At 38.0% G+C, this 27,952-nt stretch overlaps 3 protein-coding genes across 3 annotated transcripts; all 3 read right to left on the bottom strand.

Moving 5' to 3' along the window:
• Window positions 1-1,978: 1,978 nt before the first annotated feature.
• LOC138347928 (uncharacterized) lies at window positions 1,979-2,939 on the bottom strand. Its single transcript, XM_069296539.1, has 2 exons — window positions 2,218-2,939; window positions 1,979-2,108 (listed from the first exon to the last, which is right to left on the bottom strand). Exons 1-2 carry the CDS (start codon window positions 2,937-2,939, stop codon window positions 1,979-1,981), a joined length of 852 nt encoding a protein of 283 aa, XP_069152640.1.
• A 5,433-nt stretch (window positions 2,940-8,372) lies between these two features.
• LOC138347929 (uncharacterized) lies at window positions 8,373-12,525 on the bottom strand. The gene is made up of 8 exons (XM_069296540.1): window positions 12,276-12,525; window positions 12,087-12,206; window positions 11,744-12,007; window positions 11,448-11,635; window positions 10,915-10,998; window positions 10,485-10,520; window positions 9,319-10,025; window positions 8,373-9,006 (listed from the first exon to the last, which is right to left on the bottom strand). The coding sequence occupies exons 1-8, from the start codon at window positions 12,523-12,525 to the stop codon at window positions 8,373-8,375; spliced, it is 2,283 nt and encodes a 760-aa protein (XP_069152641.1).
• Window positions 12,526-17,025: 4,500 nt separating this feature from the next.
• On the bottom strand, window positions 17,026-25,256 carry LOC138347930 (uncharacterized). The gene is made up of 7 exons (XM_069296541.1): window positions 25,169-25,256; window positions 24,185-24,276; window positions 20,431-20,955; window positions 19,503-19,943; window positions 18,745-19,415; window positions 17,480-17,722; window positions 17,026-17,236 (listed from the first exon to the last, which is right to left on the bottom strand). Exons 1-7 carry the CDS (start codon window positions 25,254-25,256, stop codon window positions 17,026-17,028), a joined length of 2,271 nt encoding a protein of 756 aa, XP_069152642.1.
• Window positions 25,257-27,952: the final 2,696 nt, after the last annotated feature.

Here is a 27,952-nt window from a genome sequence, read left to right on the forward strand (position 1 = left end):
ATAATTTATGCGTCTACAGGAACACTGCTAATTTTCGGAGAGCTTTCTCCTCCATTGACTCTATATTCATCGATCGTAGGAATTTGCTGATTTCAGAGCAAAGCTATAAACCTACGTCCACAAAAAAATTGTTAGTTTTGAAACGAACTAATCTGTGTCGATTGCTTCAATTGTCTGCTCCTTGTCTTGCTACCTTTGGTTAATTTCCTGATCTCCCGACTCTTGATATATAAGACGAAATATTTTATGCCAAAACAAATGAAACATAAAGAGAAAATTTAAGAAAAATAAATTTTCGAGAAGCAGCATTTCGGAAAAGGTCGTTGTCAAGTGTCATGTCACGTAAAGCTTAGTGATCTTCTCTGAGCCTAATGCTTGGAGGTATATCTGATTATTCGATGGGGAGTATTCAAAGTCACTCTAAACTATCAATAAACCCATGTTGAAAATTTTGAGGCCATCCTCAAAATTTCTGTCCCAATTAAGTATTTTGGTTTATCTTTAATTGTCGCTAAGTGAGTCACGGAATTTTTGAGATCCTCTCAAAAAATTTGTCCCAGTTACAAATCTCAAAATATCTTCAATCTTGACTTGTTGAGGAAAAATCTTCTTTCCAAGAATTTTGAGACCCTCTCAAAAATTCTTTCCCATTTTCTATTGTATAGAGAAATAGAAATCTTACGGGAGATATGACTGAACCCTTGTAGCGCCTACGTATTCCGTTGAGGCAGGAATCAGGTCAAACATAGTCCCCCCCCTAAAGGTTAACATTAATAAGAAATTTTACAAAAAAAACAACTGAGGCCGACATAGGCCGCATACGTATCACATTCTTGATAATTCAGGTCGAACGTAGTTCAAATACAAAAAAATTAAAGGAAATAAAAGGAGCGATGAAGCCGATATAGGCCAGCTACGTATCTTATTCTTGAGAATTCAGGTCAGACGTAGTTCATTACAAGAGGGAAATAACAGAAATACAAATCAAAGCTTCACACATAGTATCTCTTGACAGCATCAGAGTTATTCGATTTCGGCATACGGTGTCATCCATCTCTGACAGGACCAAAGCACCTCCAGATAACAGTTTGCGAGCTATGTAGGGTCCTTGCTAATTTAGTGCAAATTTTCCTTTGTACTCATTCTGATAAGGAAAAATGTGTTTAAGTACTAGCTGACCGATTTCAAAAATTCTAGCTCTTACTCTTTTGTGGAAAGCACAAATCATTCTCTGTCGATATAGTTGACCATGACAAATGACAACCATTCTCTTTTCATCAATCAAAGTTAATTGATCAATCCGCTTGCTGACCCATTCGGCGCTACTTAATTTAGCTTCTTGAATGATTCTCAAAGACGGTATCTCGACTTCAGCAGGTATAAATGCTTTTATTGCATATACTAGCGAATATGGAGTGGCTCCAACGATGTTCTGACAGTCGTTCGATAACCCAATAAAGCATATAGAAACATCTCATGCCAACATCGATGATTGTCAATCTTCCTCATGATCTTCTTGATATTCTTATTGGCACCTCTACAGTTCCATTCATTTGAAGACGATAAGCGGTAAAGTTTCGGTGAGTAATCTTAAATTGGTCACATATATATCTAATCAAGTGACTGTTGAGATTTGCATCATTATCAATAATGATTGATTCTGGTACTCCAAACCTGCATATCATATTGTTGCGAACAAAATCAGCTACAACTTCATTGGTCACCGACTTGTAAGAAGTTGTTTCCACCCACTTGGTGAAGTAATCAATGGCAACCAAAATAAATTTGTGTCCGTTTGAAGCGGCTGACTCTATCGCACCGATGACATCCATGCCCCAAGCTACAAACGGCCAAGGTGAACTCATAACATTAAGTTCGTGAGGCGGCACTCAGATTAAATCATCGTGCACTAATATTTATGACATTTTTGCACAAACTTGCAACAATCATTCTCCATAGTCATCCAAAAATAATCAGCTCAAAGGATCTTTCTTGCCAAAGTGAGACCATTCATATGTGTTTCACAAACTCCAGCATGTATTTGTTCAATAAGTTTCGCAACTTTAGCAGCATCGACACATCTGAGAAGACCCAAATCTGGAGTCCTCCTATAAAGGATTTCTCCACTTAGAAAGAAATTGAAAGCCATAGGGCGTATCAACTTTTGCTGATTGAACATAGATCCCGAACTCCAAATACTTCTTTATATAGAAATACCATGTCAAACCATCTGGTTCTGCTTCAACGTGCGAACAATGGACTGGATGTTCTTTTAGCTCTATATCCAGAGGATCAATATAATCAGTATCTGGATGTTTGATCATTGAAGCGATGGTGGCAAGAGCATCGGACAACTCATTATGTGTTCTGGGAGTATGTCTGAATTCGATCTTATGAAATCGTTTGCACAACCTCTGTACATACTGAACGTAAGGTTTAATCTTTGGGTTCTTCACGGTCCACTCTCCTTGAACCTGAAGAATCAACAAATCTAAATCTCCGATAACCAACAACTTATGGACATTCATGTTGATGGCCATTTTCAGTCCAAGAATACAAGCTTCATATTCAACCATGTTGTTCGTGCTACTAAATTGTAGCTTAGCTGCTATGGGATAGTGTTGACCAGATTTTGACACTAATATCGCTCCAATACCTTTACCTTGGTGATATGCTGCTCCATCAAAGAATAATATCCATCCTGGATATATTTCCGAAATATCTTCACCCACAAACGATACTTCTTCATTATGAAAATAAGTCTTGAGCATTTCATACTCTTCATCAACACGATTTTCTGTAAGATGATTATCTAAGGCCTGAGCCTTTATCTCCTTCTGAGTCACATACACAATATCGAATTCACTCAACAACATCTTCCACTTAGCTAACTTTCCGTTCGGTATCGCCTTTTGGAAAAAATATTTCAATGGATCCATCTTGGAGATAAGGTGTGTTGTATAAGAAGACAAATAATGTCTCAACTTCTGAGCAATCCAAGTTAACAGAAACACGTTCTCTCTAAAAGAGCATAACGAGAGTAATATGGCGTGAATTTCTTGCTTATATAATAAATGGTTTGCTCTTTCTTCCCTGTTTCGTTATGCTGCCCAAGCACGCATCCAAATGTGTTATCTGAGACGGACAAATACAACAACAATGGAATCCCTTCTCACGGAGGAACCAAGAACGGTGGGTTGTACAAATAGTTCTTGATAGCATCAAAAGCAGTCTGACACTCTTTAGTCCACTTTGTCAAAGTTTCTTTCTTCAACATCTTGAAGATAGGCTCGCATACCATAGTTTATTGAGCTATGAATCGGCTGAGGTAACTCTTGAATTGCCTTAATTTTGGGAGGATCAATCTCAATATCTCTTCTGTTGACTATAAATCCCAACAACTTGACTTCTTGCACTCCAAAAGCACATTTAGCGGGATTGAATTTCAAGTTGTAAAGCTACAAACAGACGAAGAATTTCTAGATGTGTCAAGTCATCCAAACTCTCACGGGACTTGATTATGATTTCATCCACGTACACCTAGATCTCCTTATGAATTATATCATGAAATATAGTCATCGTAGCTCTCATATAAGTAGCTCCAACATTTTTGAGACCAAACGGCATCACTCTATAATGATACACACCCCAAGGCGTAATGAAAGTTGTCTTTTCTGCATCTTCCTCGTCCATCAGTCTGGTGATAACCTGCATAACAATCCACAAATGACTGCATTTCACGCTTAGTATATTTATCGATCATAATATGAATATTTGGCAACGAAAAATCATCCTCAGGTCTAACTTTGTTGAGATCTTTGTATCGACACAAATTGTGATCTTCACATCTTTTTTGGCTACCAAGACAATATTGCCCACCCAAGTCGGGTATTACGTCACTTCTACCAATCGATACTCGATCTGCTTGGTGATCTCTTCCTTGATCTTTAAACTCAACTCAGACTTGAACTTCTGAGCCTTCTGCTTCAGTGGAATGCCCTAGATTAATCGGCAATTTGTGAGACACCACATCGCTACTCAACCCTAGCATGTCGTTGACTTCCCAGACGAACACATCAATGTACTCGGTGAGTAAATGGATTAGGCCCTTTCTTTGATCTTCATTCAAGTGAACGCTGATCTTGACCTCTTTGACATACTCTTGGTCTCCCTGATATACAGTTTCATTTACTTCTAAATTCGGCTTATGTTGATTTTATAACTGCAGAAACTCTTCAGCAAATTATTTTGGTACCTCATTTTCTTCTTCATAATCATCAGCCACATCATCACTTACCTCATTTTGTTCGTTCAACTCGTGACAGGACATGACATTGGCAGGTTTAAAACTTATATTACTAAAACCATAAACAGACAAAGTTAGGCAAGTAAAATATAGGAAATAAATAAATAAACAAATTTTCAATAAAAGAGGCTTTCATTCAAATTTAAAAAAAGATGCAAACTCTGGCCATGGAAAAGGGCCATGTTGACTTTTTCAAACATCACGGGAGAATTTAAAATTCAAACAATTAAGACAATGCAAAATGGTGGGTCTCAAGCCTCCTTCGGACTGCCACTGATTCAAATATGCATAACTGATTCCCTTATACCAAGGATTTTGGGAATTAAAATCAGCGTGAAGGTCTAATTCTGCAGCATATCCCTAGGCTCAGCATCGTAGGATCCTGCTAGATTGGCTTCTTCCTTACTAACAGTGTCAATCTCTTCGAAAAGGCCACAGATTCCATCCCCAAGGTCATCCTGCTTGGCATACTCCCAAACTGGGGATGATTGATACAAATGATGGATTGGCTTAGCCAATGCTTGATCATTCTTCTTTTTTGTCTTTATATCATCATCTGTGGGGATGCACCCCAAACCATATCTAGCTCCTTTGATGGGGACCTATATGGGCTCAATAATTCCTTGAGAAGTTCTTCCCAATCTGAAACCTGGTTCAAAGCCATTTTGCAACATAACAGTGGCAATCATCTTGTATATGGACGACATGGGAAGCTGTGGGGACAAGTCCTCACAAGTGGAATTTACCAACTCCACCGTGTAGAAATTGGTACCTCGAGACACTTCATCGATAATTGGCACTTGTATGCCGAAGTGACTCCCTTCGCCCAGATAATGAAATCTTCATCCTTCTAGACAAGTTTCATCATCTGATACAGCGTAGAAGGCACAAGTCCATCCATATGGATGAAAGACCTTTCCAAAAGAAGGTTATAGTTGGTCTCAATGTCCAAGACTTGAAACTGTTTGCTGAATTCTACCGGACCAATTTGGATTATCATATTCACTGCTCCCAACATGTCTCTCTGCACTCCATCAAAGGCTCTTACATTGACTTGGTTTTGTTTCATCTTTCCCAAATCAAACTGTAATTGCCTCAATGTCGACAATGGGCAAATGTTCAGACCAGATCCATCTTCCACCAAGATGCAATTTATGACCTTATCGCGGCATATGACAGTGATGTGCAACGCCTTGTTATGTGACTTCCTTCAGAAGTCAACTCGTCATTGAAAAAGATAATCTAATTCCCTCGGATGACTTGGTTAATCATAGCGGTCACATTATCGTTGCTTGTGCCCACGGGCACATATGTATCATCAAGAGACTTCATCAAGGCCAGTCTGTGCAGTTGGGAGCTCATCAGCAGAGCCCACGTGGAAATCTGGCTAGAGTCTTCTCTATATGTTTAACAATAAAATATTCTTTTGGCTGCATCTTTCTCCAGAATTCCTTTGCTTCGCCTTCGCTTATCGGCCTTTAACATTGATCCTTCTTATGTCCTCCAAGATCCAGCTCTTAGGGAGTATAACACCTCCCAAATGGGGTCATACCCTAAGCGGCAGCAATTGCAATCACAAATTTTGGCCTGACAGAGTCTCTGGTGGCACCAAGGCAACAACTTTTGCGAGTGTCAGGATCACGAACTCTTTTTTCCATTTGACACTTAATGAGGCCACGACCTTTTCTAACTCGTCATGCACAATTGGAGTTATCACCTTAGTTACACACTAATCATCGTCCGTCTCTATCATGTTGATATTGACGCCTCCATGATTCGGCAAAGGGTTGGTGTTGACATTAGGCGCAACTGCTTGAAGAGAGACCACCTCTTGGTCGATCAGATCTTGAACCTTGTGCTTGAGGTTGATGCAGTCTTTTGTATCATGTCCAACAATGTTGGGTGATACGCGCACTTTTGATCAGGCCTATATAATTTTGAACAAGTATCCACCGGCTTGGGCCTTATCAAGTGAATATATCCGACTGCAGCCACTTACTCGTACAACATTTTTTGCCTTTTGGAGAGCACAGTAAAGTTCTTGGGAGTCTTCTTCTCGAATTCAGGTCAAGGTGGATATAACTGCCTTGTTGGAAGGAGGCATCTATTGATCACTTCTGGTATTTCAATGGGGAGCTTGGCTTTTGGGATAAGGATTTGTTTGGTAATTTGGTGATGGATCTTGGTAGTTTGTAGGGGAATTTTGGTATACTGGAGCTTGGACTTGATAGACTAAAGGGGGTGCTCTGTAGCTCGACTGCACGTTAGCACAATTGGGAGCAACATTTTGATAGACTGGTGAGGGAATTTGGTAAAGTGGAGGAGGACTTTGGTAAACAAGAGGTGGACTTTGGTAATTTTGAGGTGGAACGTTTGGGTATATGGAGGTAGCATTTTGATAGATTTGAGGAGGATTATTTGTATGACTAGTTTGCGTGTAGCAAGATTGGTAGGAGTTTTGAGAAGGTCGGGGACGACCTTGGAAAGATGATGATATTCTGGGAGTTTTCCTCCCCTCATAAGAGACAGAAGCCATGTCCTGAAGATCCGGGCGATGCGGCTACATGAGCTATCTTTCCTATTATCAAACCATCTTCAATAGTCTCACAAATATTAACTATTTCGGCAAATTTTACTCCAACGAGCAACATGATTTTGTCATAATATTCAGGCTCTTGCACTCCTACAAACACTTCGACGATCTCTTTCTCAACCATAGGCGACCTTACTCTTGCAGCTTCCTTTCTCCACCTATAGGCAAACTCTCTGAAGATCTCAGTGGATCTCTGCTTTATCTTTTCCAAAGAGTATCAACCAGGAATGATTTCTACAATGTAATCAAACCGATCAATAAATTCTTTGGCCAAGGCATTCCATTTGGACCACCACCTGGTCTCGTTGGAGGTTAACCGTTCTAGATCCTCACCGCATAGACTTAGGTTGAAGAGCCGCATCAACAGAGTTTCATCCCAACCAATTCCAACAAGCTGATCGCAAAATGCTCTCAGATGAGCTATAGGGTTCCCTACTCCTCCGAAATTATCAAACTTTAGAACCTTGACATCCAAATATGGACCTTCAAGAAGCGATTTTACCCTCTTTGTTAGAAATTTTTTTGATGTACCCTTTTGGATTTTTATCAATTTTTTGGCCCTTTAGGCTCCGGACTCATAAAAAGATGTAGGTCGAATGACATATGTATATTGAATATACGAATATGTAATACAGATGAAGCAAAATGACAGAATGAAAGGACTAAAGTAGATATAAGTATATACTCAATTGAATGTAACCTTTACAAATACTTACTTATCTCTCAGCTCTAACATATTGTTGTTTTCATCGATGATTAGTATTCTAGAATTACAACAATATTTTGAACTGAATGCATGAAACAATTTAATTCTTTGGCGTGTTGAAGATTTACTGAGTTGTTTATAGATCAAACATAGAAGACTAATCTTTTATTGATTGAGAAGAAACAAAGTTTATTTACATGAAGCTAGATCACAACTATTTATACACTAAGCTTTAACTCTAATTTCTGTTAAACTGTAACTAACTTCTTGACACCTTTAATTAACTACTAACTAATAAATGTAAGAGTCGTTACTCTTTTAATTTCTATCTCCAACACTCCTTCTCAAGCTTGGAGGAGTAAATATGCTTAGAACTCCTAGCTTGGACAATAATAGTTCATGTTGTACTCTATTTAACCCTTTGGTCAGAATATCAGCTGGATTTTGAGTTGGTATATAACTGATGTCGATAAGTCATTGTTGCAAATTCTCTCTAATGAAATGAAAATCAACTTCAATATGCTTGGTACGTTCATGATAAACTGGATTGGCTGCTAACTGAATTGCAGACTTGCTATCTCTGTAAATGTTTACTGGAAGAGTTATTTCAGCTTCCAAACTTTTTAACAACCCAACTAACCATACTAATTCAGTCACAGTGGATGCCAAGCTCTTGTACTCAGCCTCAGCTGAATTTCTTGATATGGTTGTTTGCTTCTTAGCCTTCCAAGACACCATAGACTCTCCTAACTTGACCATAAAACCAGTCACAGACTTCCTTGTTGTAGGGCATGCTGCCAGTCTACATCACAGTAGGCTGTGATCTTAGTACTTGAACTACTAGATAATAACAGACCCTGAACTGGTTGTTTCTTTATGTATTTGACCACTCTTAGTACAGCATCCATGTGACACTTCTTAGGTTGCTGCAAGAATTGACTTAATGTATGTACACTAAATGAAATATCATGTCTGGTCATGTTCAAGTATTGAAGTTTTCCAATTAACTTTTGGTAAGCATCAGGATCAACCAGCTTATCTCCTTGATTTTCCTTTGTTTGATCATCATATTGTTTTAATGTAAGCTTGACATTCACATCCATAGGAGTGCCTGATGGCTTAGCCCCAGATAATCCAACTTCATCAATTAGTTGGAGTGCATACTTTCTTTGGTGCATAACCATCCCAGCCTCACATCTTACAAATTCTATTCCAAGAAAATATCTTAATTCTCCCAAGTCATTCATCTTAAACACTTGTTGTAAGGCTTCTGTTGTTTCTTTGATCAGCTCAAGACTACTTCCTGTAACCAAGATATCATCCACATACACTAAAATTATTGTAGTTCCCTCATATGTTTTTCTTGTAAAGAGAGAATGATCATGCTGACTTTGAGTGAAGCTGAGATTTTTTAATGCCTCTTTAAGCTTTTGATTCCATTATCTAGGTTCTTGTTTAAGACCATATAAATACTTAACCAGTCTGCATACTTTCCTCTCCCCTTGACTGGTAAATCCTTGTGGCAATGTCATGTAGATTTCATCCTATAGATCATCATTTAGGGAGGCATTATACACATCCATTTGATGAATATGACATTTCCTTGCCACAACTAAATCTAGTATAGTTCTTATAGTAACCATCTTTACCATAGGAGAAAAAGTTTTTTTGTAATATGTCCCCTCTTTCTGACTGTATTCTTTTGCCACTAACCTTGCCTTATAACTCTCTACTTCACCACTCGACTTATATTTTATTTTGTAGATCCACCTACATCCAATTGCAGTCTTTCCTTTAGGAAACTCAGACAGTTCCCAAGTATTGTTGCTTTGCAAAGCAAGTATTTCAGCCTTCATTGTTTCTACCCACTTTGGATTTTTACTAGCTTCTGCATATGTAGTTGGTTCTTGAAGCATCGACGTTGATGCTATAAAAGCTTGATAGGATTTAGACAAATGCTTGTAAGCCACACAATCAGAAACAAGAAACTGTATTTCCTTGTTAATGTTTAATAATACAAAATCCTTCATCCATATTGGTGTATGAGCTCCTCTTGTAGACCTTCGTGTGACCAGTGGCTCTATAGGTTCTTGACTTTCAGCACCCTCAGGATCAGGTTCTTCTAACATTTGATCTAACATTGGATTATGCTCAGGTTCTTCTGGCATATCTGTTTCTTTTTCACACTCTGCCCTTATGCTACCACCTCTTGTGACACTGTCACTCCATTCTAAGTTTATCTCCAGACTTATATCATTTACAAAAGGACATGCATCATCTGTTGACATTCCTGATATAAATGGAAACACAGACTCTTGAAATCTTACATCTCTACTTACAGCAATATTCTTGAAGCCCAATCTAGCAATATATATCCTTTTTGAGTCTCTGAATACCCCATAAGGACTGAAGCTTTTGACCTGGATGTTAATTTATCATTTTCTGATAGATTCTTAGCATAGCACAAGCATCCTAATACCCTTAGATGTGATAACATTGGCTTATTTCCATAGAGCTTTTCACATGGAGATTTTCCTTCTAGAACCTTACTAGGCATCCTATTTATCAAATAAATTGCTGCAAGAACACACTGCCACAAATATATCAAAGGGATTTTTCCCTGAAACCTTACTGCCCGAGTAACCTCTAACACATGTCTATGCTTCCTTTCTGCCACTCTATTTTGTTGTGGCAAGAACACACTGCCACAAATATATCAAAGGGATTTTTCCCTGAAACCTTACTGCCCGAGTAACCTCTAACACATGTCTATGCTTCCTTTCTGCCACTCTATTTTGTTGTGGACTATAAGCACCTGTACCTTTCAACAAATTATCACACACATAATTTACAAACTCTGTCCCATTATCTAAACTTACCTTCTTTACTATTTTACCAAACCGAGTTTTAACAAACTGCAGAAAATATGACAAAGTAACACATACATCTGACTTATTCTTCAATAGAAATAACCAAGTCATCCTTGAGTAATCATCAACCACTATAAGAAAGAATCTATTACCGTCAAAAGTAGGCTTTTTGTATGGACCCCATACATCCAAACGAACCAAATCAAAACACTCAGTACTTTTAATGCTACTACTTGGAACACAATTCTTGTTTGTTTTGCACAAGGACAAATATTGCATTTATTTAAAGCTTTGTTCACAACCTATGGATTAACAAAAAATAACCTGTTCAAAGTATGTAAGGATATGTGTCCTAGTCTTTTGTGCCATACATTAACTTCTTCTTCTGTCAACTTGCTTCTTTTCTTCTCCTTTCTGCCAAACAAGACTCAAATTACACTTGTCCTTGTGCAAGAGTTTTCGACAGCAAATACAACCCAGCCTCTTCGTTACCAATCTCCCACACCTTGCCAGTGTAGAGTTCCTGAAACACACAGAAATGTGGGAAGAAAGTGATTGAACATCCTATTCCTTTGTCATCTGACTGATTGATAACAAATTATATTTGAACTCTGGAATATGAAACACATTTGTAATCACACTCCTTGAGGATATTAAGCAAGACCAATGTGAGTTACATAAGCCACTTCACCATTAGGCAAACTTACAAATTTTGGATTTTTGAGCTACAGATTCCTTATCTAACATCTCTATATTATAGGTCATATGGTTGGTGGCACCTGTTTCTATAATCTATGTCTCACTATGTTCAGAAACTAATAGAGATTTACCTGTTGAATTAGCTTGAACTCGATGAGATGCACTCTCTGATATATTTGTACAATCTTCGTTTTGGTTAAGCATTCTCAGAATTAGACTATATTGGTTTTTGGTAAACATATACCCTTGCAGATGATTTTCAGTTTCACTTACTGCACTGGTGTTAACTTCTGACTTTTGACCTTTACCCTTAGTATGATTCTCAGAGTTGAATGACGACTCATTTGACAGCCCATTATATCCATCTCTTCTTGGAGTAGTAAACTCACTTCCAATCATGTAAACATTGTGCCCTGCTCCATTAGTCACTTTTCTCTTTGACCTGAAGTCAGGAGGATATCCTATCAATTTGTAGCATTGTTCTTTAGAATGTCCTTTGCATCTACAGAATTCACACACCAATCCCAAGTTTTTCTTGAACCTGTTATAACCTTGACTGTTAGACTAACCCCCAGTTCTTGAATACACAACTAAGGGATCAACTCCAGTAGAACAGATGGAGTTCAATCCTATATTAACACCACTAGAAGTCAATTTTTGACATTTATCATTCACCACCATTGCATGACCCTGATTGACTCCAAGAACTGGACACATCAACAATTTTTGACTTCTTGCTTGTCCAAACGATTCATCCAACCCCATCAGGAATTGATAGAGTTTTTTGTCTATGTATATGCTCAACAACACCCCTCGACCTCTCACAGTCACACCTAAGAGATGGCATCAAGGTTTCATATTCATCCAACTATCCATTAAGCTTTGTAAAATATATAGACACAGAATCTGTACCTTGTTGCAGTGTAGCAATTTCTTTATGTAAACAGAAAGTTCTTGACCCATCCAATCGATCGAACTTTTCTTTCAAATCACTCCAGACCCCTTGTGCAGATGTTGCAAACGCTAACCCTTCTAATAAAATTTTGGACACAGAATTCAGAAGCCACGAGAGAACTATGGCATTTAATCTTTCCCACTAACCCCCTAATTCTGCACTCACGTCATTCTTTCTACAGGATCCATCCACTAATCCGATTTTGTTTCTTCCAACAAAGGCCAAACGAATAGATCGACTCCACACAACATAGTTTTCGATTCGTAGAAGTTGAAACGAGATGAGGCTAATCCCAATAACATCAGTAGGACATAAGTACAAAGGATGATTATAATCCATTGTTTGATTTTCAGGTATCACATGTGTAGAACTTCCACTACCCAGAATGTTTGTCATTGATCTTGCAATTTTCTGATTTATATTGTGGAATCTTGATGAATTTTCAGATTTTGATCTTCAGAAATATTGGAAAATTGATGAATTTTTCATATTCTGATCTTAAGAATGTTTGAAACTTGATGAATTTTTAAGATTCTGATCTTCAGAATTCTGATCCAAAATATGCTTGATGAATTTTTCAGATTCTAATCTTAAGAAACCTGATTCAAACTTTGAACTACTCAAACTTTGATAGTTTCAGAATTTAATCGGTGCTCCGCTACCATGAAGATTTACCGAGTTGTTTGTAGAGTAAACATAGAAGACTAATCTTTTATTGATTGAGAAGAAACAGAGTTTATTTACATGAAGCTAGATCACAGCTATTTATACACTAAACTTTAACTGTAATTTCTATTAAATTGTAACTAACTTCCTGACACCTTTAATTAACTACTAACTAATAAATGTAAGAGTCGTTACTCTTTCAATTTCTGTCACCAACAGGTGTTGTCATGCCCCGAGCTACCCCCAAGACGCGGACACGGAACCTAGGACCACATGAGATTCCAAGCTAACCCTGCTGGCATGATTATGAGCATACTAAAGATAATAAACTGTTGAGAAAGCTAAATCATACTTAAAATAAAAAGATAGGGAATACCCATATTCTATAACTGAGATATTTGAAACAATGAGTTTAATATAAAAGAAATATTGACTCAATATTAGGCTGAATCTAACTATGTCTAAAAATAGCTTCTAAACTAGACTAGAAATACTGGGACAAGCCCCAGCTAAATCTAGCAAAAACTGAAACTAAATGACTAAAGACTGAAATGAAACTCATGATTGTTATTCTCGAAGAATGACGACTCACCACTGAATCTACTGAACTGGAGATCGAGAAATCAATCTATGCGTGATCTGGATGCTGAGAACCTGAACCTACATCACGAGAAGATGTAGCGCATGTATGTGTCAGTGCTTGAAAGGTACTGAGCATGTAGGATAGAGTAAAGCTGAAATAAAACATAACTGAAAAAGCACAAAAACAAGTGTAATAATCTGAACGTGATATGCTGATTTCTGAGCTAACTGGATGCAATGACCATTTTATAACATGTTGAGACTGAATACTAAATATATTGATAAATGGTCAATGCAGAGAGTCTGACTGAACTGTGGGAGATACTAATAACCGATAATAAAACCACATGAGTTAAATATGGAGTCCGATGTATATGTCCCATCGAGACGACCCAATATGCCCTGTTAAAGGTATAAAGGCATGCTGGCGTGATCACTAAACTGATTGCTTGGCTAGTAATTTAGGGACTATTGGGTACGCTAAACCCTAGTCCAACTCAGTATTATGCTACTCCCAATGAATTCTTTAAATTAACTGATTATATCTGAATTTCTGTAAATACTGGATAGCTCGAAACTGAACATGCAAACTGAGAATGCAATAATTAATCTGGTAATTATGCATTTATAACTGAGGCATGTATATCTGAAGTGTCTGAAATATATGACCTAGCATGTGTAATTCAAGAACTAAAGAAATACAAAGCTAGGGTTCTTAAATTCATGCGATAATTTGAGTAATAACATGATAAACTGATTTGGAAGATATATTTAATTAATTTATGAAGTTATATCAAAGTTTTATAAACCCTAGGTTTAATCATGATAAGAGAATCAAGAACTAACTGAAACTAAGGACCCAATGGATGAAAGGAAACTATTAGTGAAATCCCACATACCTGGTGATGAAATCAAAGGAAAAATACTTAAGTTTCGGGGCTGGAACTGCTGGAGCTTGTGGCGCTCTTGAACTAGGGTTCTTGAGCTTTTTTCTCCTCTCTTGCTTCTAATTTTCTAAGTTATGATTTAATGATTTGACTTAGATATGTTTTAATCATGTTCTGGGCTTAAACTCACTAACATTGATGATTTAGAATCAAAATTATGTAACTTAAGGTTTAAACAGAGTGGGGAAGGTCAAAAAACCCTTGGAAAGGTTGTTGTTGAGCCTCACGACGGCCAGTACCGACAGTTTGTCGTGCGCCCGACACCCCGTCGTTGGGTCCGTCGTGAGGGCCTGTTCGACTGGCCTTTACTAAAATGAGCTTAACGTTATACTCATAGGTTTGATTTTATCAAGGTTAGTGGCTATGGAAAGGTAATTCAATTATGTATCTGTGGGTAGGTCATGGGAGACCAAATTCATTTTGTGCTAATAGTTATGATCATTTTAAGTTGACCCAACTGCATTTCCCCTTAACTGGCTGCAAATTTTCCACCTACGGACTGTAGGTCCGCATTTTCGAACCATGCTGGACATCCATAGCTCTTGTCAGAGAGTGGTTGAAGGGAGTCTTGATCGACGGTCACAGACTACGGACCGTCGCTTGACCTAGGACCATATGTCTGTCCGTCGTCCAAGACTTAACCAATTTTTCTAGCCTGAAATTTTTGGGGGTTTCTGATCCCATCGACGGTTGTGCAGGATCAACCGTGGTTCAGGTTACTTTCCGTGGATGCCACCGTTGGTAGCACTTGTAGTTTTTTATTAAAAACTATTTTTTGGTCTACTTTGGCTACAGGGTGTTACATGATCTCCCCCTTGGAAACATTCGTCCTCGAATGAAGACTAAACTAGCTGAAAAAGAGGGAGAGAGATGCAAACCCCACTACTAAACACTGAGAACTGAGTTTTGACTGAATTGAGTTCTGAGTACATGCGATTACGCTAAAAATGAAAGTACAAACTGAGGGAACATGATTCTAAAATTGAATTTACGCATGAATGACTGTAAAACTGAAGAGGAACTATTACCTCAAGATGGAGTGAAATCGAAAGGAAAAAGGTAAGAATACTTGACTTTCATGGCTGCTTCTTCTTCCCAAGTAGCTCTCTCTACGGACTGACTCCTACACAAAACCTTGACTTGAAGCGACTTCTTTGTTTCTAAACATTCTAACCTGACGGTCAAGAATCTCAACTGGTACATCCTCATAGGAAAGACTATCTTTCACCGCCACACTCTCTAATGGAACTATAGAGGTTGGGTCACCCACGCACTTCTTCAAGAGTGAGATGTGGAAGACCGCATACACTGCTACTAATTTTGCTGGCAACTCTAAATCATATGCCACCTTGCCAATCCTTTTCAAGATCTTGTAAGGGCCTACATATCTAGGACTTAGCTTCCCTTTCTTTCCAAATTTCATCACCCCTTTCATAGGTGAGAGTTTCAGAAAAACCCAGTCATAAACTTGGAACTCTAGTTCCCTTCTCCTTACATCTGCATAAGATTTCTAACGACTTTGGGCTATCTTAAGTCTATCTCTAATGAGTTGCACTTTATCCATAGCATAAAGGACTGAATCTGGCCCTATCAAAGCGATTTCACCTACTTCAAACCAACCAACAGGAGATCTACATCTACGCCCATATAAATCCTCATAAGGGGCCATCTGAATGCTGGAATGACAGCTATTATTGTAGGAAAACTCAATAAGAGGAAGGTAATCATCCCAACTACCTTTGAAATCTATCTAAACAAGCTCTCAACATATCATCTAAGGTCTGAATGGTACGCTCTGCCTGCCCATTCGTCTGTGGATGAAATGTTGTACTAAGGTTAACTTGAGTACCAAGACCTTTTTGAAATGACTTCTAGAAATGAGAGGTAAACTGAGGACCTCTATCTGAGATGATAGACAAAGGAACCCCATGCGACCTCACAATTTCAGTAAGGTAAAGCTTGGCATAGTCCTCTGCCGAATATGTAGTCTTGATCGCCAAAAAGTGAGAAGACTTAGTCATCCTATCAACTATCACTCAAATTGAGTCATGTTGTCTGCGAGTACGAGGTAACCCTGTGATGAAATCCATATTGATCACATCCCACTTCCAAGTAGGAATATCGATCTCTTGAATCATACCTTCTGGTTTCTGATGGTTTACCTTGACTTGCTGGTAATTGGGGCACTTACTCACAAAGTCTGCTATAAGCCTCTTCATGCCATTCCACCAATAGACTTCCCACAGATCGCGGTACATCTTAGTGGCACCTGGATGAATAGAATACCTGGAGTTATGAGCTTCTGCAAGAATATGCTGCCTCAACTCTCCCACATCAGGAACACACAATCTACCTTGGTAGCGAAGTACACCATCTCCCCCTTGGGAGAAAACCTCCACTCTCTGATTGTTGAGTGCACCCTTTAGTTCAAGCAAGATCAAATCACTCTCTTGCTTTTCCGTAACCTCAACTACCAAAGATGATTTTTGCCCCATTCTTAACTGTTACACCGCTGTCTGATATGCTCATAAGGCAAACTCCCAAGCGAGCAAGCCTGTGAACATCCTTCACTAGCTCCTTTATTTTTTTTCTTAACATGGGCTACACTACCCATAGAAAATCTACTAAGAGAATCGGCCGCTACATTCGCCTTTCCAGGATGATAATGCACACTCATATCATAATCCTTAAGGAATTCAGGTCATCTCCTCTGGCGAAGATTAAACTCTTTCAGGGTGAACACATACTGAAGACTCTTATGATCGGTGAACACATACTGAAGGCTCTTATTATCGGTGAACACATCTACATGAACACCATACAAGTAGTGTCTCCATATCTTGAGTGCAAACACCACTTCTTCAAGATCGAGGCCATGAGTTGGATAGTTCTTCTCATGCACCTTAAGATTTCTAGAGGCATAAGATATAACCTTATCTCTTTGCATCAACACACAACCAAGGCCAACTCTGGATGCATCGCAATAGATCGCATAACCATCTGAACCCCCTCGTAGAGTCAAGACAGGAGTTGTAGTCAATCTAGTTTTCAATTTTACAAAGCTTTTCTCACAATCATCTGACTATTGGAACTTGACCATCTTTTGAGTCAACCTAGTCAATGGTGAGGCTATGGATGAAAATCCTTCCACGAACCTTCTGTAATAACCTGCTAAACCTAAGAAACTTTTGATATCTGTAGCAGAGGTAGGTCTGGAGCATTTTTTCACTGCTTCTATCTTTTGTGAATCTACGCGGATCCCTTCGCTAGATACAATGTGACCAAGGAAAGCAACGGATTGCAACCAAAACTCACATTTACTAAACTTAGTGAATAACTGGCGATCATTGAGAGTCTGCAGAACAACTCTCAAATGACTTGCATGTTCTTCGTCACTCCTAGAGTAAATGATGATATCATCAATGAAGACGATAACAAACAAGTCTAAATACTGTTTGAACACTCTGTTCATCAAATCCATGAAAGTTGTAGGAGAATTGGTTAGTCGAAACGACATAACTACAAATTCATGATGATCATATCGAAATCTGAAGGTTGTTTTCGGAATGTCACTATCTCTAACTCTTAGCTGATGATAACCCGATCTGAGGTAAGACTGGTCAACGGACCGGAAATGGTTCACTGAACCAGAATGAACCAGTATCGGACCGGAACGAAACCTGTTGACGGGTTTGTCCATTGGTACCAGGATGAACCGGACCAGAATTATCGGGATGAATAATTGGTTCCGTCCCGTTCCAGTATATATCGGGATGGAACCGGAACGGACCGAGACGGAACGGGACGGGATAAATGGGACGATATTTTTTGGAACTACGAAAATATAATTATTTTTTTTATTTTTCTAAGTATAAATTAATAGTTTTTTAATTTATACTATAATTTTTTATTTAAGTTTATTTTAAAGATATTTTATTAATTTTTTTATTGTTGTTAAGTTTGCATGTAAAGTCTAATAAAGTTTTCAAAATTTGAATCTTTTAAAGTTTATACTTTATAAGTTATTACTTATATTCATTAATATTTATTTTATAAGTTATATTTATAACTTGTGTCTTGTAAATATTAAACAAATAAAATTTGTAATTTTATAAAGTTAAATTGAAATAAGGATAAAACAATTTCAAAAATTAAAAAATATCAATTTAATTTATTTAATTTTGATATATAGAAATTATATAAAATATAAAAGATAATTTATAGAAAATATAAATAAAAATTAGATAAAATATAAAATATAAAAGATAATTTATAGAAAATATAAATAAAAATTAGATAAAATATAAAATATAATTTATAGAAAATCTAAATATAAATTATATAAAATATAAAAATATTAATATATATTAAGTAAACCGGATCGGAATCGGACCGGACCGGAACCGGGATGAACCGGTACCGGTACACCGGTATGAAATCACGGTTCCGTCCCGTTCGGTTCAGACTATCCCGTCCCATCACGTAGGCAACCGAAACGCGACGAACCAGAACGGTACCGGTACGTCCCGTTCCGTTGACCTGTCTTAATTTGAGGTCTATCTTGGAGAAATGACTAGCACCTTTAAGTTGGCCATACAAGTCATCAATCCTGGGGATGGTATACTTATTCTTGATTGTGACCTTGTTCAACTGTCTATAGTCAATGCACATTCTGAGAGAACCATCTTTCTTCTTTACAAACAATACTGGTGCACCCCGTGGTGGAATATTAAGTCTGATGAAACCCTTATCTAAAAGGTCTTTCAACTGCTCTTTCAATTCCTTAAGCTCTGCTGGAGCCATTCTGTAAGGAGGAATAGAAATAGGTTGGGTATCTGGAAAGAGATCAATTCCAAAGTCGATTTCCCTATCGGGAGGAACCTCGGGAAGATATTTTGGAAATACTTCTGGAAATTCACAGAATATTGGAACTGACTCAAGAGATGGGGTTTCAAGGCTAGAATCCTTAACCCAAACTAGATGATTGAGATAACCCTTAGATATCATCTTTCTGGCCTTAAGGTAAGAAATAAATCGACCCATAGTCACTAGGCTACTACCCTTCCATTCTAAGATTGGTTCGTCTGGAAACTGAAAATAAACAATCCTAGTTCTACAATCGACTAAGGCATAACATGAGTGTAACCAAACCATGCCTAGAATGACATCAAATTCTACCATTTCTAACTCTACTAGATCTGCTGAGGTGACTTTCTGAGAGACTATGACAGGGCGATTTCTGTATACCCGTCTAGCTATAATTGGGTCACCGACTAAAGTAGAGACTGAGAAGGGTTCTGAGAGAGTTTCTGGACAGACACTGAATTGGACTGCTATATAAGGAGTTACAAAAGAAAGAGTAGCCCCAGGATCTAACAATGCATAAACATCAAGGTCAAAGACTCGTAATGCACCAGTGACTACATCAGGAGAACCTTCCTGATCCTGGCAAGCATGAAGAGCATAAAGTCTGTTCTGGCGCTGACCACCACCTGTACCAGATGAGTTACCCTGCTGAGTTGGCCGAATTGCTGGTGCTGCTGAATTTGTAGACTGAGATCTACCATTACCACCTCCTTGACCCTGTCTAGAAGGACAGTCCCTCAACTTGTGACCAGACTAACCACATCCAAAACATCATTCTTTTCCTGAAAGACACATGTCCGGATGGTTCTTACCACACTTAGGTCAAGTGGGGTAAGTGTTGGTGCCTGAAACACTTCCCTGAGACTTAGAGACTGGTGCTCTGCCCTTCTGGTCATACCTATTCTTGGAGGATGGAACACTAGCTTATGAAGGGGGTGGAGCTGAAAACTTCTGCTGAGGCTGCGAGCGATTTCCACCACCCAATTTCTGCTGAGAAATGTCATAGTTCCCAGTCCTAGCCTTCTTATTTTTTTAAACTTGTTCCCTAAGCTTATCACCCTCAACCTGGTGAGCATGAGTCATAAGCCTAAAGATGTTCATGTCTCCCAGCAACATAGCATTTCTGCACTCTGTCTTCACCAAATCTGATACTCCATACAAGAACTTATTCATCTAAGCCCTGGAGTCACCAACCATGTGAGAAGCATACCTGGAGAGTTGGTTAAACTTCAGCCCATACTCTTGGACTGTCATATTTCCCTGCATCAAGTTCATGAATTTTTGGGCCTTTGCTTCTCTCAACTCTATTGGAAAAAAAACTGTCGAGAAAAGTCTCACTGAAGCACTCCCAAGTAATACGAGCTGCATTTGTACCCCTATTCTCCTTCCACTGAGTGTAATAGATATGAGCCACACCTTTTAGCTGGTACGACGCCAACTCAACCCGATAATTCCCAGTAACCTGCATCACCTCAAAGATCTTCTTGATTTCGTCCAAGAAATTTTGAGGATTTTCATTAGTCTGGGATCCTAAGAACTCGGGCGGATTCATCCTAACAAAGTCACGGACCCTTGCTGCTGCTGATCCACTATTTTCATTCATAGGATCATGAACCCGATTATTTTGGTGGGTCATACTCTGAGCCAACATCTGTATGGCATTCCTGAACTCAGCATTGGAAACTTCTTGATCTGGGATTTGAGGAACTGCCTTTGCATTCCTGACATTTGCATTCCTAGCTTTAGCTCTACGAGGAGGCATGATCTGAAACGTAGAATGTCAAGTTAGAATTGAATAAGATCATACCTTACGCACGATAAGATTAACAAGAAAGTGAAGTTTTTCCTAAAACACTTTATAGCCTCTCTAACATTAGATGTGGTGCACTTCACACCCATGAAAAGGACTTAGTGCGGCTTTTTCAGACATCTTAGGACTCTTAAACCTAGTGCTCTGATACCAAGTTTTTTCACGCCCCAAGCTACCCCCGAGACGCGGACACGGAACCTAGGACCACAAGTGATCCCAAGCTAACCCTGTTGGCATGATCATGAGCATACTAAAGATAATAAACTGTTGCGGAGCTAAATCATACTTAAAATGAAAATATGGGGAATACTCATATTCTATAACTGAGTATTTGAAAACAATGAGTTTAATACAAAAGAAATATTAACTCAATATTAAGCTGAATCTAAGAATGTCTGAAAATAGCCTCTAAACTAGACTAAAAATACTAGGACAAGCTTTAGCTAAATCTAGCAAAAACTGAAACTAAATGACTAAAGACTGAAATGAAACTCATGACTGTTGTCCTTGGAGAATGAGGACTCACCACTGAATCTGCCGAACTGGAGATCGGGAAATAGATCTATGCGTGATCTGGATGCTGAGAACCTGAACCTACATCACGAGAAGATGTAGCGCACGTATGCGTCAGTACTTGAAAGGTACTGAGCATGTAGGATAGAGTAAAGCTGAAATAAAACATAACTGAACAAGCACAAAAACAAGTATAATAATCTGAACGTGGTGTGCTGATTTCTGAGCTAACTGGATGCAATGAGCAATTTATAACATGCTGAGACTGAATACTAAATATATTGATAAATGGTCAATGCAGAGAGTCTAACTGAACTGTGGGAGCTACTAACCGATAATAAAATCACATGAGCTAAATGTGGAGTCCGATGTATATGCCCCATCGAGAGGACCCAATATACCTTGTCAAAGGTATAAAGGCATGCTGGCGTGATCACTAAACTGATTGCCCACAGAGGGGACTTACAACCTACTTGGCTAGTAGTTCTGGGACTATTGGGTACGCTAAACCCTAGTCCAACTCGGTATTATGCTACTCCCAATGAATTTTGTAAATTAACTGATTATACCTTAATTTCTGTAAATACTGGATAGCTCAAAACTGAACATGCAAACTGAGAATGCAACAATTAATCTGGTAATTATGCATTTATAATTGAGGCATGTATATCTGAAGTGTCTGAAATATATGACCTAGCATGTGTAATTCAAGAACTAAAGAAATACAAAGCTAGGGTTCTGAAATTCATGCGAAAATTTGAGTAATAACGTGATAATCTGATTAGGAACATATATTTAATAAATTCATGAAGTTATATTAAAGTTCTATAAACCCTAGGTTTAATCATGATAAGAGAATCAAGAACTAAGTGAAACTAAGGACCCAATGGATGAAAGGAACCCATTAGTGAAATTCCACATACTTGGTGATGAAATCCACAGAAAAATACTTGTCTCGGGGTTGGAACTGTTGGAGCTTGTGGCGCTCTTGAACTAGGGTTCTTGAGCTTTTTTCTCTTCTCTTGCTTCTAATTTTCTAAGTTTTGATTTAATGATTTGACTTGGATATGTTTTAATCATATTTCTAGGCTTAAACTGACTAAAATCTGATGATTTAGGGCCAAAGCGACGTAACTTATGATTTCAACGGTGTGGCAAAGGTCAAAAAGACCCCTGGGAAGGTTGCTGTTGAGCCTCACGACCGCCAGGACTGATGGTCCGTCGTTCGCCCGACGCCCCGTCGTTGGGTCCGTCGTGAGGGCCTATTCGACAGGCCTTTACTTAAATGGGCATAACTTTTTACTCGAGGTCTGATTTTAGCAAGGTTGGTATCTATGGAAAGATAATTAAATTATCTATATGTGGGTAGGTCATGGGAGACCTAATTCATTTTTTGCTAAGATTTATGATCATTTTAAGTTGACCCAACTGCATTTCCCCTTAACTAGCTGCAAATTTTTCACCTATGTTCAGACCTACGGACCGTAGATCCACCTACAAACCATGTTGGTCATCCATAGCTCTTGTCAGAGAGTGGTTGAAGGGAGTCTTGATCGACGGTCACAAACTACGGACCGTCGTTTGACCTACGGACTGTAAGTCCATCCGTCGTCCAAGACTTAACCAATTTTTCTAGGCTGAAATTTTTGGGAGTTTCTGATCCCATCGACGGTTGTGCAGGACAGATTGTGGTTCAGGCTACGGTCCGTCGATGCCACCGTTTGTATCACCTGCAGATTTTTTTGAAACTAAATTTTGGTCTATTTTGGCTACGGGGTGTTACAGGTGTCATAGCTAGTATCTGACAAAAAATTTAAGTTTCCTCACACATAAAAATATGCATAAAATTTTGGACTAGTATATGATAGATTATAGGCAAGACTACATTTGACTTTTTCCAAAAAAAAATTCTCACTCATTTCCTCAACTATTCTGTATGATGTAAGATGCTTCTCCGTTTTTGTTTTCACCAAATTATCGTATCAGTTCCTACAGATTTCCATTTCTCAATCTTCTTCTTTTCGTTATCAATTTGTTTAGAAGTCGTCTCATATGAATATGTAAGTTTTAAAGAATAAAGTAATAGATGGTAAGAGTCAGCCAATTGAAACATTGATAGAAAAAAGATAAATATAAATCTGTCAAGAAGATGAATCTTGCAAGAGTTAAACACTTAATGCTCTCTTTCTTATTATTTCTTCATTGAGTATTCAATATGTACATGTACCTATTTATATACAATAGCTTGTAAGCTTGTAACAAACTAGTAAGTTATAACTTATAATGTAACTAACAGTTAGTTACTTATTCCTAACTAACTTATAATCTTTTACCTATTCAAGTCACTACTATTAACACTCCCCCTTAAGCTTAGAAGTGGAAAAATATTCTGAACTCCAAGCTTGGAACTGAGAACTTGATGTTGAACTTGGTCACTCCTTTGGTTAACATGTCAGCTGGTTGTTCTTGTGTTCAAGTGTACTTGGTACAGATAATCCCTTGTACAATTTCCCTTATGAGGGGGCAAGCTATCTCAACATGTTTTGTTTTCTCATGGTATACAGGATTAGCAGCAAACAAGATTGCTGCTTTACTGTCTATGCACACATTTATAGGTTACTGCACCTTAAAACCTAGATCATTCATAAGACCAATCATCCACTTCAGTTACAGTTGTAGCCATATCAGCTGAACTTCTAGAAATAGTAGACTGTTTCTTATATTTCCATGATACAAGAGAGTTACCAAGCTTGATAAAGTATCCTGTTACATGATGGCCAGTCTGCATCACAAAAGGTTGAGATGTTGTTGTCGTACACACTAGATAAAAGTGTTCCTCGACCAGACTGCCCTTTTATATACCTGAAAATTCTCAAAGTTGCTTCCATGTGAGTCTGTTTAGGTTTTTGTAGAAATTGACTCAAGGTTTGCACTCCAAAATGAGATATCAAGCCTTGTCATAGTAAGATAGAAAAGCTTTCCTATCAATCTCCGATTAAAACACTTTGATCAGCTGAAGGATCTTTTGAACTTTCTGGATTGAACTGCTCATCATATTGCTTTGAAGTCAATTTTTTGTTGTTGTCAATAGGAGTCACTACTTGTTTTAAATTTCCCAGTCATGTTTCAAAAATAAGTGCTACAGCATATTTCCTCTGATGCATTATTATTCCTTTACTTGACCTTGCAAACTCAATTCCTAGGAAATATGTTAGCTCACCTAGGTCCTTCATCTTGAAGGTTTGACTCAGTTTCTTCAATAAGTTGAACATTGGTTCATGTAATCAACATGTAATCAACATATATAAGCACAAATAAAGGCCTTGCTGGTGTTTGTTTGGTGAATAAAGAATGATCATGTTCACTTTGTTTGACTGAAATCTCAATAATGCCTCAGACAGCTTTGCATTCCACTGTCTAGGTGCTTGTTTCCACCCATAAAGGGATTTAGTGAGTCTACACACCTTATTCTCCCCCTGGTCACAAATCCATGAGGTAGTTCCATGTATATTTCATCAGGTAAGTCACCTTGAAGGATTGCATTAAATACATACATTTGATGTATTTGCCAATTTCTTTGTCCAGCTATAGCCAAAAAAGTCCCAACTGTCTTCATCATAACTACATGACTAAATGCTTTTAAGGTAATCTATACCTTCTTTCTGACTATACCCTTTTGCCACCAACCTTGCTTTACACCTTTCCACATCTCCATTAGCCTTGTATTTGACCTTAGTATCCATCTACAGCCTATAGGTGTCTTACCTTTTGGTAACTCAACTACTTCCCAAGTGTGAATCTCAACCTTTATTGCTTCAGTCCACTTAGGATGAGTTGATGCTTCTCTATATCACTGAGGTTCTATTTCATTGGCATTTTTGCCAAATATGTTTGATAAGTAGGAGCAACATTGTTGTACGATATATGCTTGTCAAGAGACACAAAATCTTTCATCCACAAAGGTGGCTTAGTCCCTCTTCCTGACTTTCTCACCACAGTTTGAGATACTTGTTCTGTCTGCCCTTCTTCATGTACCTCTTCCTCATAATTTTCCTCTTGTTCTTGAGACATCATATCTACAGGGGTTTTGATGTAAGTGTGGTGATAGGTTATTTTCTGAACTATCTTCCTCACCATCATTCTCAAGATTTATGCCATTATAAGTAAATATAGGAATTGGCTCATTTTGAGTTTGAATGGGAAAACCACTTCTTGAAACACTACATCTCTGTTAACAAATAACACCTTGTTAGACAAATCATATAAAACATAACCTTTTTGAGTTTCTGCATATCCCATAAGCACACAAGCAGTAGACCTAGACTTTAACTTGTCACTTTCCGGCACCTTCATAGCAAGGCATGGGCATCTAAATACTCCTAAATGATGCAAGGAAGGTTTTTTATTATGAAGTTTTTCAAAAGGAGACAGATTTGCAATCACACTACTAAGCAGCCTGTTCATTACATACTGCAGTCTTAACACATAATCCCTAAGATTCTAAATGAATATTACCTTGGAACCTTATAGCTCTTGTAATATCTAGAATATGCCTGTGCTTTCTTTCAGCCACCCCATTTTGTTGGGGTGCATAAGCACAAGAAGTTTGGCGTATTATGCCTAAGTCTTTAAACAAGTCATTACAACTTGCATTCACAAATTCAGTACCATTGTCATTTCTAATTATTTTGACTTGTTTATCAAACTGAGTTCTTACATGTACTAAGAAGGACCTAAAAATGGCACAAACATCAGATTTCATTCTTAATAAGAAAGCCCAAGTCATCCTAGTGTGATCATCCACAAAAGTTGAGAAGTATTAAATTCATCAAATGTAGGCTTTTTATAAGGACCCCATAAATCCATGTGTAGCATATCAATGTTGTTTAAGCTACTTGACACACTAACATGAAAAGGCAATCTAGATTGTTTAGCACAAGGACATACAACACATTTGTTCACGGTCTTTGTAATATCAGCAAAACTATGACTCTTCAACTTTTTAGCACAGAACTAGACACATGACCAAGCCTTTGATGTAGTAACTGAGTATCTATATTTTCAGTAACTCTATCTTCATGCTCAATGTGTGTAGCTGCTAACAAAACTTCTTCCTTATCTATACTGTTGGACAAAACGTAAAATCCTCCATCATCTTTACCAATTATCTTCACCCTTACAATTCAACTCTTTTGCTAACTCTACAACAGACAAGAGATGCAACTTAAATTAAGGGATGTAAAACACTTCTTAAACTGTATTGTTTCCACCTAATGTACTTGAACCTAAATGAGTCACCATAGCTTCATATAGGATGCCGTGTTGGAGCTACAACTTTACATATAGGATGCCCTTTTAAGAGATTCAAGTCATCGACTATATGATTAGTGGCTCCTGTGTCTACAATCTACCTTGAACAATTTTTAGATGAAGCTACTAGAGTAGAGTTAATACCTGTTGCATTTACACACTGTGAAACTTCTAAGTTTTTCCCCAGAAACTGCAAGACTTGATCATATTGTTCTCTAGTCAGTGCACACGAGTCTAGTTGATTCTGAGTTCTGAATTCTCCATCACTTCTCATGTTTCTATCTCTTGCATCACTAGAGTTATACTGGTTCTTGACTTCACATTGTCATCAACCTCACCAGTTACATTGTATGCAGAACTATTACCTTTCTTTTTTAACTTAGCATCATGTGGGTATCCACTAATCTTGTAACTATTTTCTTTAGTATGCCCTTTCATCTTGCAAAAATCACACACAAAATTATACCCTTTCTTGAACCTCTGTTGAGTCCCACTTGTTCTTGCATACATGACTGTTCACAACAAATTTTCGTAAGCGATGAAAATCGATTGCAAGCAAAATAAATAAAAGGAAAATGTGATTTTATTAATGAATCATTGTGAGTACAATTTCGTTGTTCTCTTGATTCTCTCCTAAGTTTCTCCAGGATTCGAGGGTCTTCAATAGTGTATTTTACGAATTGTTGGATGATGTAGACCTCCTTTAGATGTTATCGATCTCCAGGACGTCGAAAAGCGCTTCGTCGTTATAAGTCGATCTCCGGGAAGAACTCCATTGATCATTTTTTCGAAGAGCTATTGATGTTGATGTTGTAGTTTTCTCCAATTTTGCTGAATGCTTGTTGAAGAGTATTCTAGATTTCCCTTGAATGTCATGTTTATCCCCTATTTATAGTTGTAGGGAGTGGACAAAGTTGCTTGTGATTGGCAAAAGGATGTTATTTTGACAATTGACGCATTTTGATTTGTTCTTGCATTTGACTGGGACTACCACCTCATTTGGATATGTGGCGTCACCTTGTTGATCTTGGATGCCTAGTCACAGTGACATGTGGCATGGGTTTGGGATTCAAGGTGAAATTAACCTTGCATTCAAATTTAATAATATGGACTTATTAATTTGTAAAGC

Source organism: Solanum lycopersicum, chromosome 4, assembly GCF_036512215.1.
Source record: "Solanum lycopersicum chromosome 4, SLM_r2.1".
Classification (NCBI taxonomy): domain Eukaryota; kingdom Viridiplantae; phylum Streptophyta; class Magnoliopsida; order Solanales; family Solanaceae; genus Solanum; species Solanum lycopersicum.